The 15,344-nt window shown below is 64.0% G+C and overlaps 2 protein-coding genes across 6 annotated transcripts in view; one reads left to right on the top strand and one right to left on the bottom strand.

Moving 5' to 3' along the window:
• APBA2 (amyloid beta precursor protein binding family A member 2) overlaps positions 1-9,948 on the top strand; it is a 79,515-nt gene extending 69,567 nt beyond the window's left edge. For all 4 annotated transcript variants that reach the window (XM_037053776.1, XM_037053777.1, XM_037053774.1 and 1 more), the window contains 7 exons: positions 1,631-1,717; positions 2,921-3,106; positions 5,775-5,954; positions 6,546-6,758; positions 7,363-7,482; positions 8,772-8,912; positions 9,053-9,948. In XM_037053776.1, the coding sequence (XP_036909671.1) occupies positions 1,631-1,717; positions 2,921-3,106; positions 5,775-5,954; positions 6,546-6,758; positions 7,363-7,482; positions 8,772-8,912; positions 9,053-9,124 (999 nt within the window). In that variant the 3' untranslated portion in view covers positions 9,125-9,948. The remainder of the gene's footprint in view (positions 1-1,630; positions 1,718-2,920; positions 3,107-5,774; positions 5,955-6,545; positions 6,759-7,362; positions 7,483-8,771; positions 8,913-9,052) is intronic.
• A 1,747-nt stretch (positions 9,949-11,695) lies between these two features.
• ENTREP2 (endosomal transmembrane epsin interactor 2) overlaps positions 11,696-15,344 on the bottom strand; it is a 196,076-nt gene continuing 192,427 nt past the window's right edge. Inside the window, exons 10-11 of one of the 2 annotated variants that reach the window (XM_037053770.1) lie at positions 14,552-14,611; positions 11,696-13,573 (exon numbers count right to left, since the gene is read on the bottom strand). In XM_037053770.1, coding sequence (XP_036909665.1) covers positions 13,266-13,573; positions 14,552-14,611 — 368 coding nt within the window. In that variant the 3' untranslated portion in view covers positions 11,696-13,265. The remainder of the gene's footprint in view (positions 13,574-14,551; positions 14,612-15,344) is intronic. The other variant, XM_037053771.1, reaches the window with a different exon arrangement.

Below are 15,344 nucleotides of genomic sequence, written 5' to 3'. Positions count from 1 at the left end.
GTGGCCAGAGGACCCTGCCTGGGGCTCTCTTTCCTCTGTGGTGACACTTCTGTCCCAGTGGGGCTGGTCTGGGTGCAGGCAGATGGGGCTCCGAGCAGCCTCAGCAGCAAGGCCAGCCCATCTGCCCCATGCTCAAGTTCATTGCCAAGGACCCCTCTTCTGATCTGCCCACAGCGGGCCAAGCAAATGATGACGGGAGGTGCTCCCCGAGCCCAGACTCACTGCTGACTCTCTGGTCAGGGTCCCGTCCACACATGTGCCCACCCTATTTTCTGGGTCCCTCTGTGGGGTCTGCTCCGTCCCAGCAGGGAGTGTGACTGTGACCCTGACCTGGCCCAGTTCCTTCCTCAGTCAGGGTTCAGTGTCCCACGTTCGCTCCCCAGTTTGAGTGCAGCTTGCATTTCCCCCAGAACTGGCTGGAAAATGAAAAACCACAGTCTGCCTGCCCCTTCGCTGCTCCTGTCCTGACCTGCTTTTCACCAAGGAGGGTTTGGACTACAGTCCCAGGATACAACCTTTAAAAGCATCTGGATGTGGAATATAACCGATTTTTAAAACCAGGGAAAAGAGTCGCTCCACAGTCCTGCAGACTGTTTGCCACGAGCATATTTTGGATCCTCTTGTTTTTTTGGAGCTGTCTGAAAGCAGTGCCACCTGGTGGCGAGCCAAACGGCCCGGAAGACTTTCCCCTTGAATGCGGCAGAAACACAGATTTGTCACTGTGGCAGGGGGCTGCCTGTGACCCGCCGGACTTGAGGAATTGCCGGCAGGGGCATTTGGGAGCCCAGATTTGCCAGTGAGAAATTATGTCACAGCTTCTTGCTCTCTGCAAGTCGGAGATACAGCAACTGTGGGCTCCTGGGCGACCACAAAGAACGATCTGCCCCCGTCGTGTGTCGAAGGTGCTCAAGCAACACCTGCGCGCTGCAGTAGTAATCAGAGTCCCCCAGATGCGCCGACCAGAGGGGCTGTCGGGCTTGGGGGGAACCTGAGTTGCTCCCCAGGCTTCCAGGGCTTCCCCTGTGTTCGCACTAATGGCCGGATGGTGAGCGTACTCTAGGAGGTGACAGAACAGGGGCCCCTGTGTGACAGCGCCTTCCAGCCTGTCCTGCATCCCTAGGAGGGCCACATGCAGCCCGGATGGGGGTCTGGCTTCCCTGAGGGTGTTTGGAAGGCGGGGACCAAGCTGGCTCTCGGGGCGTGGGCATGACTGGCTGCTTTGATTGGAAGAAAATGCTGACGTTTGAATGCAACTTCTTTGAAAACGTCTTCCCCATTTCCTGGGGATACTCAGATACCAAATCCGGGGCACGGAGCCCGGGGCGCAGAGCATGCCTCTGTGAATCTGACTGGTCTTGGGGGGTGGAGAGACGGCCCTCTGGCCGCTGCGACTCCAGCCCTGGGTGCCGGGTCCCCCTCCTGCTCAGCTCCTGCCAGCCGACCCTCCTCCCTCCTCCTGCTCCCCACCTCCCGAGCTCACTCGCTGCCGAGTGCACACTGAGGGTCCCCGAGGGCCGCCCCGAGCCTGCCCTGCGTGTCCCTGTAGGGGTGCTCGGGCCAGCACAGAGCTGTCGGGCTTTGTTGAAGCTGGGGCTCCTGGTCTCTGACTGTATCCACTGTTCTTCCTTAGAATTCTGAGGGGGATGCGCAGACCCTGACCGAAGTGGACCTCTTCATCTCCACCCAGCGGATCAAGGTGTTGAATGCGGACACACAGGTGAGCGAGTGAAGGCCGTTGTTGGAATGGCCAGGGCACCTCCAGGTGCCCCTTGGAGGTGCCCGGGCATGTCTGTCAGCCACGAGCATGTCTGGGGGGGGGGCGTTGCCACAGGAAGGTGGTTTGACAGCCTTGTGGCACCGGCTCAGGGGCCGGGAAGGGGACACAGGTGGGAGGTTGTGGGGGCTGCAGGGGTCAGGGCAGAGGAGGGGCTGGCAGCCACTTTGGTAGGTGCCATATATCGGCCAATTGTTGTGTCCTCCTGGGAGGGCGCTGGGACCTGGGAAAGAAGCGCATTTCCAACACCTGGAGATGGATCTGGGCACTTCTCACAGGGGCCGGGGATCAGAGGGTGCTGAAGAGCCACCCGACGGTCCCTTTCTGCTGTCCTGTCCTGAAATGGCCTTGTGGCCATAACGCCCCCCCACAGCCTTGGCGCGAGAACAGCCCCGCTCCGTGGAGACAGACGCGGAGCGGCATTCACTGCAAAGATGACTCTCGGGGAGGGGAAGGGCTTCGGAGATTGCGGGAACACCCGGCCTTTTGTGGGACGGGGACAAAGGCGTGACAGAGCGATTGGTTTCCCAGTGCCAAGGTGGCCGCCTGGTCGGCTGGGGGCGGGGTGAAGTGTTGGGCAGGTTCCTGTTGGAGGACAAAAGCCATCAGGTGATGGCCCCCAGGGGCCGAGGGACTGAGCGGGAGTCCACTGCTGTGGTGTCCCCTGGCCGTGCCATGAGGCATCCCCTCTACTCGCTGGAGGTCCGGGCCAGGCACACGCTTTGCGGGGAAGGGACCCTCCTCCACAGCCACAGTGGCCTCTGCTCGGTGGGGACGGGCCTCGCCACAGGGCAGGCCCCGCTCTGGACGACAGCCCCGCCCAGCACCCTGCTCCAGGGGCGTCCTGTCGGGAGCTCTGAACTAAGGCTCTGGTTCTCAGCCTGGGGCGGCCCGTCTGCCCAGGGCATTTCACAAAGGCTGGAGGTCTCTGTGGGTGTCACATCGTGGGGAGGTGGTGGGTGCCCCTGGCTTCTCGGGGGCGGAGGCTGGGGATGCTGCTCAGCCCCCACAGTGCGTGGAGCAGAGGCTCAGGTCGAGTGGTCCGGCCCCCCTACACCCCCACAGCCAGGGTGCAGGGGCCGAGAAGCCGTGGGGATGCGAGGGCCCTTCAGCCGGGCCCTCCCTGACGCAGACCCTGCCCTGCAGGAAACCATGATGGACCACGCCCTGCGCACCATCTCCTACATCGCGGACATCGGCAACATCGTGGTGCTGATGGCCCGGCGCCGCATGCCGCGCTCGGCCTCGCAGGACTGCATCGAGACCACGCCCGGGGCGCAGGAGGGGAGGAAGCAGTACAAGATGGTGTGCCACGTGTTCGAGTCGGAGGACGTGAGTCGCCGCAGCGGGGTGGGGCCCTCCCCACAGGGCGAGGGACCGGGCGCCTCCCTGGGTGTCACGGGCCCAGTGGCGGTTTTCTGGCTCTGAGTTGGCAGACGGTGGGACCAGGGTCTTAACGTCGCATCGTGATGCCAGTTCATTGGGCGCTGGGTCCAGGGTGGACCACGGTCAGAGGTGCTGGGAGAGCCATGGGCAGGAGCCTGACACGCCTCTTCCCTCCTAACACGACGTGGCCTGGGCTCACTTTGCTGCTGGCGGGACGCAGCATCCGCACCTGCCTGGCCCGCATCAGGGGAGGCATCTCTGCCCTTCCCTCTAGCTCTGCTTTCACTTGGGGTGCAAGGAAAAGCAATTCGGCAGTTTAAAAGGCGGTAGACTTGCTTAGGGACCTGGAGGTCTTGCACTCCGTTCTTGAAGTGGGGGGTTTGGGGGGGTGCTCTCTGGGCCTGTAGTTGGCACAGGGACAGATAGGGCGCCACGGGCCGGGTCCTTGTGCTACCCCTGCAGGTGGACCTGCCCGAGGACCCGGGAAGGCCGCTGCTGGCTGACCTGGGGGGCGAATGTTCAGACAGTTCTCCCTCTTCTGTGGACACCTGGGAAGGGCGTTCTCGCTCATGTCCGGGCTGGAGGGCATCTGTGGAACCTGGTGCCTAGGGGAAGGGTCCCGATGTTCTGTAAGTGAGGGCAGGGTGGGCACAGGCAGTCACCAGTCCCCTTGCTGGGACCCTGAAGTCACCAGAAGCGCTCTGAGGCTGTGGCCGTGTACAGTTGTTTAAACACAGGCTCCTGGTTTGTACCCCCGTCCCCTCCTCTGTGTGCGGTGTCTGGGACACCAGATGGCACTTTGTTGTGGCTCGGGGCTGGGGGGGGTGGCAGCAGGACACCGCCATACTGAGGGTCCAAGCCAGGGACGCTGCTGTGGTCTTGCCATCAGCTCTGGGGTGAAGGCTGAGGGGTGTGTGTCCTTATCCCTGAAGGAGGGAGAGAAGGCCCCCAGTAAGGTGTGGGGGGCAAGAGTGTAGGACCCGGCCGGCCCGAGGCCTGTGATATCAGATAGGACACTTGGGGGAAAACGGGGGGCAGCACTGAGGACCCCGGCAATGCTCTTCGAGCCTCAGTTTCCCCTCCAGGCCAGGGGAGGCAAGGGCATAGGTGACCGAGCTGGGACCCCACAGGAGGCCACCTCTTGGGCTGTGCAAGGTCCCCACCTGCCAGGGATGGGCTCTGGGCCTCATGACGGGGGACTCCCCTGGGCCCTGGCCGGAAGCGGGGGACAGGGGAGCCCCTGGGTGACAGGGTTCTGAGTGTGTCCCACCCTGGTTCCAGGGAGGGGGCTATGGCATGTGCAGGGATGCTCAGGCTCCTGGGCTGCCCCCTGCCCCTGGCGCGGTGGCCTCGCTGTCTGGGGTGGGGCTGGCTGTCCTGGCGGGATGCAAGGCAGAGTCTGAGGACAGTGGGAGCCAGACTCCCATCCACCTACAGGCACAGAGGTGGCGCTCCCAGGCCGCTTTTCAAAGCCGGGGTGCCTCGGTAGGTGCAGACAGACCTGTGGCCTGCATGGCCACCAGCCCTGTGACCCCAGGGAGGCAGGGCCAGTCCTGGCCTCCAGGTCCCCACTCTGCCCTCCCCAAGGCCCATTCTCAGCATCTGCAGGGGCTTGGCGGTTCTCAGGGGTGTGCAGGCTGCGGCGTCCCCAGGTGACACCCAGTAGTCCCCGGGCACTGGCCCCCTCTCAGGTCAGCAACGTCAAAATGCTGGTTTAGTGACAGAGCCAGGTAGGTCCCCCCCGAGGTGTTCAGGGTCCACTTGGGGAGGCAGGCAGGGCTGTCCACTGCAGGGCCTGGTCAGGAAGAGCTGCCCCGGGTTTGATACCATGTTCTCACTTGTTTGGGCCCTGCTCCCCTGAGGTTTGCTGAGGGTGCCTACGCAGGGGGCCCCCTTGGTGGGAGCTGGGGAGGTGGTTGAGGGTAGACCAGAGCTGCTGGGTGGGAGGCAGCCCCGCTGGGGGCTGAGAGGCCACCGAGAGTCTCCTGCTGTCACAAGCGTCACAGCTGTGAAGGTCCCAGACACTTCCCAGGGGTGCAGGTCCTAAGCTCTCGCCCTCTGACGGCCTCTGCACACCTGCGGCGATGGTCGGTGTCAGATATGTGGCAGTGTCCACACTCATGGTCCCGTTGAAACAGGGCGATTTGCCCGTGGAGCCCCCCAGGCCTCAGCCGCTGGGGAGGAAGGACCGGTGGGCAGGCAGTGAGCCATGTGCGGGCTCCACGGGGAACCCAGCCCCGGTGCACTTTTGGAAGGAGACGGGTACAGAGAAAAGACAGTCCAGTCGCTGAGGAGAGCACCACCAGCTGACGTCCGACAGATGATATATGACTTCCGCAGACTTTATTTGACACTGTGCTTTGCCTTAGAACGTCTGTGACTCCGAGCCGCGGGGGGGGGGGGGGGGCAGGACGGGGCCCAGGCANGACTCTTAGCCGTGGGCGGGGGGGGGGGGCGGCGGGCAGGCAGGACGGGGCCCTGGCAGGTACAGGCCACAGACGGTCCCCCTGGGGAGGGGCGCTGGTGGGGGTGTGGCTTTCCCCGGCCCAGGGTCCTGGCTCCAGGCCCCAGTCCCCAGTCCCATGCCAGCTGCTGAGGAGGGCCCCGCCCGCAGGCCCAGCTGATCGCCCAGTCCATCGGCCAGGCCTTCAGCGTGGCCTACCAGGAGTTCCTGCGGGCCAACGGCATCAACCCCGAGGACCTGAGCCAGAAGGAGTACAGCGACATCATCAGCACCCAGGAGATGTACAACGACGACCTCGTCCACTTCTCCAACTCCGAGAACTGTAAGGAGGTGAGCCTGGGGCGTGGCGGAGGCTCGGGTGCGAGCAGGCCCCCCACCTCCACCGCAGGCTGAGGTGCTGCCCAACCCGCCTCTGGCTCCTGCCTGGGGAGGGGAGCACTTGTGTGTGAAATGAGGTGATGCTGCAACAAACAGGCTGATTACAATCAGCCTTAACGACCTTGAAAACCCGCCTGTTACTGCAGGCTGTGCGCCCCAGGGAGGTTTCTGAAGAGCACGTGGGAGGCAGCTCCCAGCAGAGAACTCGGGTGCTCTGCCAATAGGGGGGCCCCCGGGGGGTCTCCTGAGATGGAGGAGCTCAAGCCCTGGGGGCGTGGGGGTGCGCACGTGCCCCAACACTGTTGAATGGGTGGATGAGGGAGTGACCCTGTGGAATGAGGGAAGTGGGCCCGGCTTCTTGTCGGGCAGCTCTGAGAGCGTGACCCTGGGAGCCGGAGCCGAGAGGAGGACTTCTCCAGATGAATGCAAGCCGGGGTCTGAGGACGCGCCTGCGTGGACCCAGGGCCTGCGTGGGGTGGGGGCAGGGCAGCAGTCTGGACCTGGCCCCCGTGCGGCCCGCTCACCTGCGCTGCCACCTTGCAGCTGCAGCTGGAGAAGCTCAAGGGCGAGATCCTGGGTGTGGTGGTGGTGGAGTCCGGCTGGGGCTCCATCCTGCCCACCGTCATCCTGGCCAACATGATGAACGGCGGCCCCGCCGCCCGCTCGGGGAAGCTGAGCATCGGCGACCAGATCATGTCCATCAACGGCACCAGCCTGGTGGGGCTGCCCCTCGCCACCTGCCAGGGCATCATCAAGGTAGGCCCCGCGCCCCGCCCTGCACTGCGGGAGTCGGGGCAGCCCCGGGGCACGTTCAGTTTCCCTCATCAAGGGCTGGGGTCCTGGCGGCCCCCCGGCCTGCTCCACCTGGGTCCCTGTGTGGGTCTGCGAGGCAGGCCTTCAGCGAGGGAGGCAGCCTGAGTGAGGGTCTGACCTGTGAGCCTGCAGCTTTAGCCCCCACAGACGGGGCGCAGGCCGGCGGCCCCAGGGCTTTGGCACCTCTCGGTCTCAGGGATCCTGGGCCAAACCGACATGTGGCCCTGTAGTGCAGAGCAGAGCAGGCCCCGCAAGCTGGCCCGGGGGTGGCCTTGTGGACAAGGGTGCTGGAGGCTCGGGTGGCTGTGGCTACCGGGCACTTGGTCACCACCCCCTCCAGGGGTCACGCCCGGCCCACAGAGGAAGCAGAAGCTGCAGCCGTGGGGACCCCAGGCACCTGAGCCCTGTCCCCACCTCACAGTCAGCACTGGGCCATCACTGGGGATGCTGTGGACAGGGGGTGCTGCCCAGGGGACCCTGGTGCCAGGGCAGGTTGTGCGCAGTGTCACATGGGGGGCTCAGCCAGCTCCTGTCCCCGCGCTCACAGGGTCTGAAGAACCAGACGCAGGTGAAGCTGAACATCGTCAGCTGCCCGCCGGTCACCACGGTCCTCATCAAGCGGCCAGACCTCAAGTACCAGCTGGGCTTCAGTGTGCAGAATGGAATCGTGAGTCCACTCCCCGGCCTTGGCCGCCCCCACGCTGGGGCAGATCTGGGTGCGGGGCAGTGGGCCTCCCTCGGCCATCACAGTGGAGACACACACAACCTGTGGCGGCGTCAGATGTCCACGTATTGCTTCGTGCATTTTCTTGCTCACCCGGTCATACCCGTGCACGAGGCAGGAGGGCTTCCAGGAGGAGGTCACCCAGGACTGGAGAGCACATTGGTCTGCCCCCAAGTCCGTGCCCGCTTCTCAGGCCAGGGAGCTTCAGTCTGCAGTTCCCGGTTCCTGTGTCCTGTGCTGGGCCTGTGGGGGGCCGGGGTGAGCGCGATGTCCTCGGTTCCGGGAGAACCTAGAGGGCGGTGGCACTGAGACGGAACTCTCCTCGCTGTCCCACTGTGCGGCAGGCACGTCCGGAGCTGGTAGAGGTGCAGGGCGTGGGCTGCAGGCCCGTCTGTCCCCCTGGGTTAGTGCGCACTTGCTGCTGTAACAGACGGCCCCCAGTCTCACCTCTCGGGACATCTGCTCTTCCCGTCTGCCGCATCTCCTGGTTTCTGGTGCTGCTAGGCCCCTGGCTCCTCTGCTGGGGACACTGGTCCACCTGCCTATCAGCTGTAGGGACCAGGAGGTGACGGCCACCCTGTGGATACGCTCTTCTCCCATGGCAGCTCCGTGGAGCTGGTTCCTGTGAGACCGGTACAGTCAGGTGGCATTACCTATCACCGTTGCACGGGGAGGTGAAGTCACTTGTCCCAAGGCTCCCAGCTGCAAGTGACGGGGCCAGGACTGGGCGTGGGGCCGGCTGTCAGCTGTCATCAGACACTCGTGTGCCAGTCAGGGTGTCAGTGGGCACGCAAGTGTGCAGGCCTCTGGGAGCAGCACCAAGGCGGGTGTGTCCATAACCGTGCCCAGGAGTGCACAGCGGCCTTCACAGCGGCCGGTTTCTCCTCCTGCTGAGCCCGCAGGGACCGCCGTACCCGCCAACTACGCCACACAGCCAGGCTCCCCTGAGTCCCTGGAAAAGTTTGCTAACGTCTGAGTTAGTCTTGCTCGCGTGCCTTTTCCATTTCCAGCTCCGCCGCACGCAGACTGCGAGGCGTGCGTTCGCAGACAGGCCAGGGTAGCCCAGCTCTCACTGCCTCTCTCTTCCTCCCGAGAGGGGTGCCCTGTGACCTTAGGGCCCCGCCACACACTTGCGCCCCCAAACTCCAGCTGGCGAGTGGGGGTGATGACAGTGGCTGTGACAGGAGGGAGTCCCTGAGGGGATGGCGAGCTGACCTGACACATCTGCTTAGATCTGCAGCCTCATGCGGGGAGGCATCGCCGAGCGAGGGGGCGTCCGTGTCGGCCACCGCATCATCGAGATCAACGGGCAGAGCGTGGTGGCCACAGCCCACGAGAAGATTGTGCAGGCTCTGTCCAACTCGGTCGGAGAGGTGAGACTCCAGGCCCCTCGGTTGGGGTGGTCACCACCGGCCACGCCTTCCTTCACACAGGAAACCCTCCGGGTGGGATGGACACACCTGTGGGCGGTGGGGCTGGGTGGGGAGAGCCACAACCTGCCTCTTGTCGGCAGATCCACATGAAAACCATGCCGGCTGCCATGTTCAGGCTCCTCACGGGCCAGGAGACCCCGCTGTACATCTAGGCCCTGCGCCTGGGCCCAGCCGAGCCGGGGGCCGGCCTGGACCTGCCCCTGCAGCCCACCCGAGGACGCTGGCTCCCCGAGGGGCACCCTCGTCCCCCCCCCACCTTTTTCCTGACACGAGGGCTGCGTCTGTTGGAGGAGGAGCGTCACGGGCACCAGTGTCTGCCGACTGGACCAGGATTTTGCCGCATTCTGACCCGTTTCTCATCGAGACTGACAAGGTGTGTCGGTATCTCTGTGGTGTGGCCTGTCTGTCCTCCCCGAAGCCCCCCAAAGGGCCGATGGTGCCGCTGCCATGTCCTCGGGAGGCGGGGCATCATGATTGAGGTCCGGGGCCACGATCATGTGGAACTTGGAGGAAGGAGCCGTTCCCGAGTCACACAAAGGGTGACAGCCACACATTGAAACTCCGTCGCTCCTGAGAGACCACCGCTGGTTTGACTTTGCGTCCCGACAGGTGGTTCTTCGGACTCGAGGGTCCCCAGGTGGCCTGTCCTCACCTACCTGGGCGTGCCCTGCCCCCAGGGACACATTCGTGTCCCCACACACACATAGCCCTCCGCCACCCCCGGGCACTGTCACCAGTATGCGAGCGCGTGCAGGCCGCCCCCGCCAGCCCCGTGCAGCCCCCACGGGGCGGTGCCAGCGGACGCCACGCAGCCCGGGGTCTCCACCCTGGCCCCGGCCTGGAAGATACACTGTGACTCAGAAGCCTTACCACCCTGAAGCGCTAGGACCCCTGTGTTCCAGGATGACCTGTGTGTTGCATGCAACCGCCTTTGGGAGACTCGCTAACGTCACTAATAAATGCGAACTCACGACGAGGGGACTTCTGCCTGGCTGGTGTGTCCACAGGGAGGGGGCAACAGGCTGTCCACCCACCCTGAGCTGTGTGGTGGCCCCGGTGCCTGGGCCTCAGGGCTCCCCACGGCAGGATGACCCTGGTGACAAGGCCCCAGGCCTGCCCCTTGTCCACAGGGTCCCGGGAGTGAGACAGGCTGCTGACTGTGCAGCGGGCGCCCCAGGTGAAATGGACACTCCCTCCTGGAGCGGTGCGCACGTGTGAGACTGTGTGTGGGTGTGCGTGAAACAAGGTCGGACCACTGTGCCCAGCAGGGTCCCTACCTGCAGGTCCTGGCAGCCTGTCTGGAACACCTGGGGCCTCTATGGCTCTCGCATAGGTTCTCTCGGTCCGGGGCCACAGTCCTGGGCTCACCTGGCGTGGGGCAGGGCTGAGTGTGAGCTGGGGGCCTCAGGCCGCCCGCACTCCCTGCTGTGGGCACCCCCAGGGGGGAGGGTCCCATGCTACAATACACACTTAAGAAAAGTCCAGCCCTGGCTGGTGTGGCTCAGTGGATTGAGCTCAGGCCTGCAAACCACACGATCGAGGTTCGATTCCCAGTCAGGGCACGTGCCTGGGTTGCAGGCCAGTTCCCAGCAGGGGATGCATGAGAGGCAGCCATACATTGGTATTTCCCTCCTTCTGTCCTTCCCTTCCCCTCTAAAGATAGATAAAATTAAAAATTTTTTAAAGTCCAAATTCAAGAGCTTTGAGGCAGGGCCTGCTGGCCTCAGAGGTCGCAGGCGTGGAGGGGCAGGGCAGTGCTGGCAGGACCCCTGTGCAGCTGGGCACCTGCCCTCCCCACCCCAGGAGGCCCAGCTGGCCGGCCCAGGGTGTCCCGACTGCCCAGCCAGCCTGCACCCGCCTCAGGGCCCTGCTCCCCACCAGGCCCACAGGCGCTGCCGCTGTCTCTACCGCACTCACACCTCAGAGACCCGAGGCCAGAAAGAGTTTTTATTAAAACACCGACCACTGTGAAAACACCTTGAGGCACATCAAATAAATACAACCTCCCAGTGTGCGCACGGGCCTCCTGGGGCTGGGAAACAACGTCCGGGAAGTTCCGCCTCAGTAGCAGCAGCTGTGAACCGACCGGTAGGGGAGGGGCACACGTCTGTTTGAAATGAGCGTTCTGGGACGCGGTTTCTGGCCAGCAGTGGGGGGACCTGAGGTCCTGGTAGAGGGAGTGTCCCCGCCCCCAGTCTGCCACAGAGATGGGCCCAGAGCACCCCCCACCTGAGCATCTCACCGCCCCCCCTCCGGGGAGAAGGGCAGAGTTTGCACAGACTGCGGTCCCCTGTGGGTCACAGGAGGGGCCCTGAGAGCACCCAGGCCTGTACATACAGGTCCCTGCGGGTGGGGGTCCCACTGTGGTCTTCACCAGGGGAAAGGGTGTGCCTGTGATGGGGGTGGGAGCCAGCAGTCCCTTGGTGGTCCTCCCATGTGGTCCAGGGCTCCCAGTGCCACTGAGCAGAGCTGGGCCATGGGTTCCAGAGCTGGTGCGTGGGGTCCCAGCCCATTCTCAGGGGCCCTATTGCACCCCTCTTCCCTGGGCCCTGGGGACACAAGGGACCCTGGGCCAGGGGGGCCCTGCTGTATGAGAGCAAGACCCAGACCTGAGCGGAGGGGCTGTGGACGTGGGCTTTGGGCCAGACACCACCCACTGCCCTTAGGGGGCTGCAGGGGCAGATGGGCAGACGGCAGAGGAGGAGGGAGAAGCAGCAAATGACAGCGAGCACCAGGCCGGTTGCCCAGGGGCTCCTCACCCAGGCTTCTCGGTAGAGACATCCTTGCCGGGGCGCCCCCAAGGGTTGGGGGTGGGAGGGGCCAGGTCTGGCAGCCGCACACTGGCCCCCAGAAGGCCCAGCCAGGGACCCTAGGACACCAGAGACACTGGAAAGGGCCTCCCCCAGGGCCAGGGCATCGGGCGCTGCTGGCAGATCTCAGGGGACGCCCCTTGGAAACACCAAGTAACTTCTTGGCCAAGGGACTGGCTTTGGGGGACTTGAAAAACCTTCCACTGAGAAAAATCAGAAAACAGACTTCCTGTGTCATAGTCTGACTAAAGTGTCCCGTGTCATAGTCTGAATAAAGTGCTCTGAAATTTACCTCTGGGACATCTGTCTGGTTGTCATCAGAAGGCGGACCCACAGCTCTGGCTCCCACGCCTATGGGTGGTGGCGGCCAATCACAGTGGTGTCCTTCCCCTAGCCTCTGTTCCTGGTGCCGCAGGGGGCTCGGTGTCCCCTCCTCAGTTTCCGACAACACAGACACAGGCACCAAGCACAGTGAGCACCAGCCAGCCCTCCGCCTGCCCCGACTCTGCCGCCTTGTCCCTCACAGGGGCCACTGGCTACAGTGGTGGTCCAGGTGCTGGTGGCAGCTGTTGTGGGTGGCGCAGTTGCAGGTGTGCCCCGGGCTGTAGAAGTTTCTCGAGGACAGAGCTGCTCCAGGGCCACGGCTGGACAGTGGCAGTCGCTAGTGCTGCCAAAGTGCCCAAGTTCAAGGTGTCTGAGCTGCTGGCCAGAGGCTGGCCTACCTGCTCCCGCAGACCCGGCCCAGTGGGTATGTGCATGTGAAGACATGGCTGGGCCCCCAGGGACGCACTTTCTCAGATTAGGAGACCAGGCCTCCACCCCCAGACACCAAGGAAACCCGGGAAGGGGGCTTGTCACCAGGGCTCGAGGTTTTGAATTCAGTGGTGCAGGTCTGCTCTGTAATACCAGAGCTAGTTAGAGAGAGTGCAGAGTGTGCCAGAGAGGGAGGCGCCCCAAGGAGGGTGGGAGGGCAGGCAGCCAGGCCCCCCCCCCCGCAAAGCCCCCCCACCACAGCCGGACCTCCGTACACTGGTGGGCACGGCAGCCTACAGCCCTGCGGATGGAGCACGGGCCCAGCACAGACGCAAGGCTGAGACCGAGGGGGGAACAGCGCACGGGGGCACAGCCTTGTCACTAGATGTTGCCTCTGTCCCCTTGACGCCGCGGCAAACGGGGTTGGGAGTGAGAGGAGTCTGGGTTCTGCGGCCCTGGGTTTGAAAGCACTTAGTGTCTTCATTCCATGACAGTTGCCTGCCAGTGGGTTCCCCTGGCACCTGTCAGTGCAAAGTGCCATCTGCTTGACAAAATCACAGTCCACGAAAGACAGGAGAGGGCCCCCCTCCCGCTCTGTGTCACCCCCAAGAAGGCCAGAACAGCAGCCCCCTGAGCCACCCCGAGGCCCCTGTAGGCCATTGGCCTCTCCCCACATGCATACTGGTTTCCAGCAAGGCGGCTCTGCTACCTGGCCTGTCAGAGGTCACGTCTAGACCGGTGACCGCTTCACACCTGATCCAGAGCAGACACGCGAAAGGTGGCACTCCTCGGAGGTGACTGCCATTTGCCGCGCTTCGGGGGTGAGGGTAGAGCTGGCATGCTCCAAAAACTTGGCCACTGAGACCCGGGTGTCTGTGTGGGCTTTGCCATCCGCTGCCGAGCGTGGCCGCTCTTTGGAGACCTCCCGTGAGACCTCCAGCCCCACGCACTGCTGGCTTTTCCAGGCATCCGGCTCCCGGGGCTGTGCGGGCTGGTGCCGATGGGCATAGGCAGCCGCGACAGAGTGAGACCGGGAAACTAAAAGCCAAGGGAAAAGAGAAAAACCTGAAAACGGCCAAACCGAAACAGCACAGAAGGCAGCCATTCAATGAAGTCTTTACAACGCCAACACAAGCATGCTGGGATCCGGAGGTCCCGGGTTGGTGACGGGTACGTCTCTGCTTCCCGTGTCCCCTCTGTCCCCAGTGGGGCCTGGTCCCTCTGAGCTAAGATGGCACTGAACTAGAGGGGCTGCAACTTCCCGGAGCTGGAGGACTGGACACAAGCAAAGCCACAGCTGGACGGGCAGAGAAGGGCTGTGCAGGGTGGAGTCCCCCTCCTGTCCCCTCTCTGCTACAATCTTCCAACTCACCGGGGCCGGGGCCCCTCTTAGCTTTCCCAGCTCTTTGCCCTTGTCGGTCTGATGGGGTCTGCAGACAAGTTTGCCTGGAGGCCGGAGCTCACTGAGAGCCCCGCCGCACACGGCTGGCAGACGGCTGCTGCCTCCGAGGGGCCCTTCCGGCGCCCACCAGGCCAAGGGCCCCCTGACGAGCGCAGGTCTCGGCTTTCCCAGGGACAGCCAGTGGCGGCCAGGCAGCAGTGGCGGCCCACTCACCAAAATCCAAACCAAGGCCCAACTTGCCCTGTTTCAGGTCACACGAGGGACGCGCGTGCTGGGTGGGCTGCGTGTTTCCGGGTGGCAGCCAGCAAGCCCGCCCCCCGAGCACCAGAAACTGACACCTCGCACATGGGGCCAACTGGCCCTCTGAGCAGAGCCACGCACACACACATGCAGCGGAACGAACGGCTGCGTGCGTGTGACGTCACGGCCTCTCGTGCGTCCCACGCGGAGGGAGGGAGGGAGGGAGGGGGGAGGGGGGGTGGTGCCGAGGCCTCAGGGAGCCCCACTTCTGGGCGAGGCCGTGAGAAGCTGGAGGACCACGCGTCACCCCCAGCATCGCTGCCACCCCCAACTCGTAGCAGGCATCATGCTGTTTTAGAAAAGAAGCGTCTCACCGGTCCCCAGAGCAGCCCGAGACGGTCCTGCGTCAGGGTCCTGGCTTCGGCAGGCATCGTCTTCGACACAGAGAACATGGCGAACACCCAGAGGGAAGAGGGAATTCTGGGTCACACCACACTCAGCCTCCCCGGGCCGAGACCTGCACTTGAGACACCAGCCCAGCAGAGGGCGCCCTGCTACGGGGCAGGCAGTGCGGCTGAGCTGGGCTTGGCCAGTCCACAGGGGGCACAGCGCAGCAGGCCAGGCCACAAAAGCAACCAGGACCTGTCATGGGACACCATTCGCGTCTGGGGGCCTCCAGAGACCTCGGGGGACACCGGCCTTTGCCGTGCGGAACACTAACCATCCCATTTGGCAACACTGTCGGGTAGTGGACACAGAGGTGGCACTGAGACAGCTTGTTACCATATCACCTCTTCTTACCATCCCTGACATGTCCTGGTTTTTGGACATGAATGTCACCAAGGGGGGTAGACAAAAGAGCTGTCAGGGCCACAGAGCCAGCCCTCCATGCGCGTGGAGGCCGTCCCACCCCTCCGCTGTGAACCTGGGCTACAGTTTGCTCTGAGGGGGTGGGGGCTGGGACACGGGGCCAGAGGGGCAGGGGCCATACAGGGCTGGGCGGGGCGGGGCTTCTCTGTGGGAGTACTGAATGAGAGCAGAGCCGGGTAGTGGCAGAGACAGGACTGCCGGCCCCGGGGCCACAGGGGCAACACCGAGCGTGTCCAGGCCGTGACCGACTTCCACAGGCTTCTGACCCCTTTCAGGGACACAATTTTCCCAGGACCT

The sequence above is a fragment of the Sturnira hondurensis genome, unplaced genomic scaffold (assembly GCF_014824575.4).
Source record: "Sturnira hondurensis isolate 20B ecotype Veracruz unplaced genomic scaffold, ASM1482457v3 Scaffold0007865, whole genome shotgun sequence".
NCBI classification, from domain to species: Eukaryota; Metazoa; Chordata; class Mammalia; order Chiroptera; family Phyllostomidae; genus Sturnira; species Sturnira hondurensis.
The sequence above is the reverse complement of the archived record's forward strand: the minus strand, read 5'-3'. Positions and strand labels throughout refer to the sequence as shown.